Source organism: Penicillium cataractarum (genome assembly GCF_028827025.1).
Source record: "Penicillium cataractarum strain IBT 29864 chromosome Unknown utg000002l, whole genome shotgun sequence".
NCBI classification, from domain to species: Eukaryota; Fungi; Ascomycota; class Eurotiomycetes; order Eurotiales; family Aspergillaceae; genus Penicillium; species Penicillium cataractarum.
Window position 1 is genome coordinate 3,866,943 of NW_026622738.1, and position 5,098 is coordinate 3,872,040.

General features: G+C 33.1%; 1 protein-coding gene across 1 annotated transcript; it reads right to left on the minus strand.

Moving 5' to 3' along the window:
• Positions 1-3,662: 3,662 nt before the first annotated feature.
• On the minus strand, positions 3,663-4,841 carry N7496_003459 (uncharacterized protein; the record flags this gene model as incomplete). The annotated part of the gene is made up of 1 exon (XM_056696390.1): positions 3,663-4,841. One exon carries the CDS (start codon positions 4,839-4,841, stop codon positions 3,663-3,665), a length of 1,179 nt encoding a protein of 392 aa, XP_056558602.1.
• Between the last annotated feature and the right edge of the window lie 257 nt (positions 4,842-5,098).

The following is a 5,098-nucleotide window of genomic DNA, read 5'->3' on the forward strand; positions in this document are numbered from 1 at the left end:
CTTTAGAAGATTATATATCTAATTATATTACTAAGGGTAAGGTTATATAGCCTAATTCTCTACTTTAAGATTTAAAATCTTCTTAATCTTGTTTCTCTAAAAATTAAAATATATTAGATATCTCTATTATACCCGAATATCTACCTTTATAAAGGATTCTACTAGTTCCGCGACCTTAATTAGCACTAATTTAACTATATACGCTTCGAGGATTATCACTAAATACGCTAGCGAAAAGATTATTTAGAAGTGTAGTAGGTTCACTAGACCCGGATGTACTAATTCCTAGTATTAAGGATTTTTCCCGACCGTTATTAGTTATACTAAGTAGACTACCCGAAACACTAATTTAACTACTATATACGCTAGGTACTTTTCTAAGAAGTTCTTCTATACTAATCTATCGTCCTTTTATTCGAGAAGAATCTTCGATAGACCTAATTATCATTATATAATCTTCTCCTTAATAAGCGGTGTAACGTTCGATTTCTTCTACGAATCTAGTTAAGTAGACTACCTCTCTAGACCCTATTTAATCTACCTAACCCTTAGAACCAACTCAACCTACCCAGTAACAACCTTACCCGAGATAGTCCGTAAGAGAGAGAAAACTAGTTGATTTAGGTCCTAGTATAGTAAGGTATCCTACAAAAGGTCTAATAGTCCTAGATCCTTTAATAATTACGATTAAGGACGGTGTTATTAGTGAAGGGATAGTATATAGTACGACCGAGAATATTCGTACGGGTATAGTTAAGATCCCTAATACTTATATCGAAGCAATAAGATCCGATTTTACAGACTACTAGTTATAAGCTAAAAAGGTCTAATTAGAAAAGATTGCTGCTTCTAATATAATAGTTCTTGTTCCTTATCGACTAAAGGGTACGTCTATCCTACTAGGTAAGTAGATATACGATATAAAATCTAATAACGATAGGTATATTTTAGAATTTCGTGTAAGATAGGTAGTATATAGTAATCGCTAGGTATCCGGAATTAATTTTTAACTAGATAAGAGATTTATACCTATTATTTCTAATATAGTAGCTAAATTATTTCTTATATTAGCTACTATTTAACGTTAGACCGTCGAGTAATAGGATATAGTAGGCGTATATCTTAATATAGTACTTAATAATAGGATTATCTTTATAAAATAATCTACTAGTCACGAATACTATAGTCCTAATAGTATCGAGAGAGTTATACTATTATAATAAGCTTTATATAGACTTCGCTAGGTAGGGCACCTTTAGTATAACGTTTTTATAGAAGATTTAAGAGATCTAGGTCTTATTCCCTTAATAATAGAACTATATATCTACACTAATCACGATAAAACTATCTTTATCTTAATCTACGTAGAGGATATACTCTCTATAGGAATTAATAGTGAAATATATCGTGTACGTGAAGGTATAGTATATAAAAGGAAGCTTAAAATATTACCTTTTAAAAGATTTCTTGGATATAATATCTTTTATAAGAGAGATGAAGGTATTATATTTATAAACTAGTAAGTTTATCTCTCTAATTTAATCTCTAGCGAAGGTTTTACTAATTACTCGCCTTCTCTAATTCCGATAGACCCCTCTTAGAAAACTACCGACGATAATACTAACGATAGTACTAATAAGCTAGATTACGTAAGAAAGATAGGTAAAGTTAGTTAGCTATCTATTAAAATACGACCTAATATCGCTATAACTATCTCTAAATTATAACGACGGCCCGGTTCCTCACGAAAAGAAGATATCTATATATATAAAGATCTTCTCCGCTACCTCTCTATAATAATTAACCTTAGTATCCTATTTAGAAGAGATCCTACTAAAGGTCTTGAAGGTTTTATTAATTCCTTATACGCCGATACCGAATATAGAAAATCCACTGAAGGATATATTTAGTTCTTTACGGGCGTACTAATTATATAGTTATCTCGAAGATAAGATATTATTACTACTTCTTTAACTATAGCGGAATACTATATATTAAGCACTACTATTAAAGATAGTCTTCTACTAGCAAAATTAGCGAGCGAATTAATACTAATACCCTTATTAACCGAGGATGATTCGAATACCCCTTTACTATTATATTACGATTCGGATAACGCTATTAAAACTATTATAATAGTAAACTTAGTAATAAAGTGTTATAGATTAGTATAAGATACTATTTAGTACGCGACCTAGTTAAACGAAACTAAATTGTATTAATTAATATTACTAGTAAAGATAATCCTATAGATATTTTAACGAAATCTAGACCGCGAGAGGTTTTCTAAGCTGACCGAGAGAGATTATTAATAATGAGAAGACCTCCGAGTTAATTTCTACTAGAAGTATATTTTATATTAAATTAAGATTATAGTATATTTCCTTCTAATAAGATTAATAATTTTTATAACCTTATTTAAATACGTTCTATCCTTAATATATATAGAAAGATATATTTTTCTACACTCTTTATACTTATATTATTATTATTTAATTATTACTAAAGACTAATTTATTATAAGTATATTTATAGATTTTATAATCTCGCTAAATTACGATTTTTAAGTTAATATATCTAACTAAATTAATGTTTTTGATAACCTTCCTATCTTATTTCCTACTATTGTTATATATTAAGAGATATAGTTCCTCGTACTATTTTACTTTATATTATTATTACTAAGATTACATTTATAATTAGCTTATACGAGATTGATTTTGATATTTTTTAGCTTAGTCCTACGGGGGATATAATAACTCGACCCTATTAACCTCGACTACTCGGTCGTTTAGTTATACGTCCTCCCGTTTATACCTATATAGATTACTCTATAGGTTTAATGGTTCTTTCTAGGACTAGCGCTTCTTTATCTTATAGACCTATTTAGGTCTTTCTCTTCTTCCTTTTCTTCTTCTTCTCTAGATCTATCTTTATTATAGTCTAGATAGAGATATTGATTTAGATCTCCTTTTCCTGCTTCCTTGCGCTGGTGTGTGATACTATCATAACCTTATCTAAAATAGGTAAGCTTAGGTATAATTATTATAAGAGAGAAAGTATTAGAAATATATTTTAGTATAATTAATTTAGTAGATAAGGATAGTTAAATAGTAATTATATATAAGAATAGTATACCTCGCTATCTAAATATATATACCTTAATAGTAGATTCGTTCTATAGATTAATTATTAAATTTAACTAATCCTTTTAGCCTATTATATTATTATAGTAGATTCTTATAGTTAATAATAAATTAAGAGAGCCTTGTAGAACGTATTTATATTAAATATCTAAATCTATATAGTTAGGAAAAACTAAAGTAATCCTTATAATTACTCTATCTTTAGTAATTAAAGTTCTTTCCTTAGAGGTTTAATATTAGTAACCTTTATTAGATTTATAAGGTTTGAAATAGATAATTATATTGCTATTAATATAATTAGAACGGGATATACGGAGGTCCATCCCAAAAGAAATGAGCAGCGCATTGACCACCTCTTCTCTATAATACTGTATTGATCTGTTTTCTACCTTACACATCCACCCAATCACCCTCTTCCTTCTTCTCTCTACCCTCTCTATATTCGTTTCCTCCTTCAAGCTCTATAATCTGCTTAATATGCCAAGGTATACGTTCAATCCAATGCTGGATCTTCTCCTACGGTAGGTCTTGCCAAGCTACCTGCCAAGCAGCAAATGCTTCCTGTCGCGTCTTCGGTGCACCCTTACGGGTAGTTCTTCGCTTCATCCAAGGCCATGCAGGCTCAATTGCATTAAGATCTGGCGAATTAGGGCACCAGAGTAATCTTTGTACCTTCGCTGCGTCAAAAACACGCTGTTGAATATAATGATTGTGCGCTGGCGCTTTGTCTTCTTGAACAAGCGTTGCTGGTCGTTGAATAGCACATTCTTGCGCAAAAGGAAGTAGTTTTGGTAGTAGAATAAGATGTTGATATCGATACCAATCGATTCCACCCTTCTTCCCACGACCTAATTTACCAGTCTTTGCGGTAAACTTCCATGTAGGTTTTCTACCACCAAGGTTTTGACGCATATTAAGACGGCGTAGACCTGTCTCAATCTCCCATGAAGTGCGTAGAGTAGGTTCAATTTCCTTATTTAACCGCTCAACTTCTTTCTCAGCATCACGTTTTTCCTTACCAGTTTCAGGAAGCGAACAGTGACAGGGTCCTTTCTTATCATAAGAAAAGCACCCCCAAAACATAAATTCAGAGGCTCCTTTCCAGCGTTCGCAAATACAAGATCGAAGAAAGCGTTCATCTTTAGTTCGCCAGATTCGATAACCGCCACGTCGGTGTAGAAGAATCACTGACGTTTCATCAGAGAAGATAACGTTTTTCCAATCTTCTTTAGTCCAGTGTTCATGCGCAAGGCACCAAGCAAGACGTTCAGCACGCATCTTCTTCGTCAATCCAGGCTTTCTCGTCGGCTTCGTCTTCCGAAAGCCGGCGTTCTCTAGTATACGATGAATCGTTGTACCAGAGATATTGATGCCTAGCTTGCTAAGATCACCAGCTAGATCAGCGCAGGTCTTCTCTCGGCCATATCGATCTAGTCGCACCTTTGATAGGACAATTTCAACTGTAGTAGGATCATGCTTGGTAGGCCTACCAGAGCCAGGTTTATCCTCAACGTACTGGTTATCAATCATCGTGCGGTGTGGATCGAATCCTCGCTTAATTGCTTCTCCATAGATTCGATTAACAGAGGGAACAGATAGATCTGTTAGGGCAGCAATCTCAGCAGAAGATTTAGGGGTATAAGCTTTCAAAGCAACTACTGTTGCGCGCCTAGCGATAGTGGATTGCTTTGCCATCTTGCTGTTGAGATAGAATAGAAGCAGATAGTTAAGATGATAGAAAAGGTAGGGGAATATGTGCGTATTCGCTTGGTAAGAAACTAGTGGTAAGATTTAGGTGGTCAATGCGCTGCTCATTTCTTTTGGGATGGACCTCTGTACTAGAATTAACTATCTATTTACTAGTAGACCTTATAACGGTAGAAAGAGAAGTAGGAATAGATAATCTTTAGTTAACTTTATAAGTATATAAGATAGAAGGTTCTACTCTATTA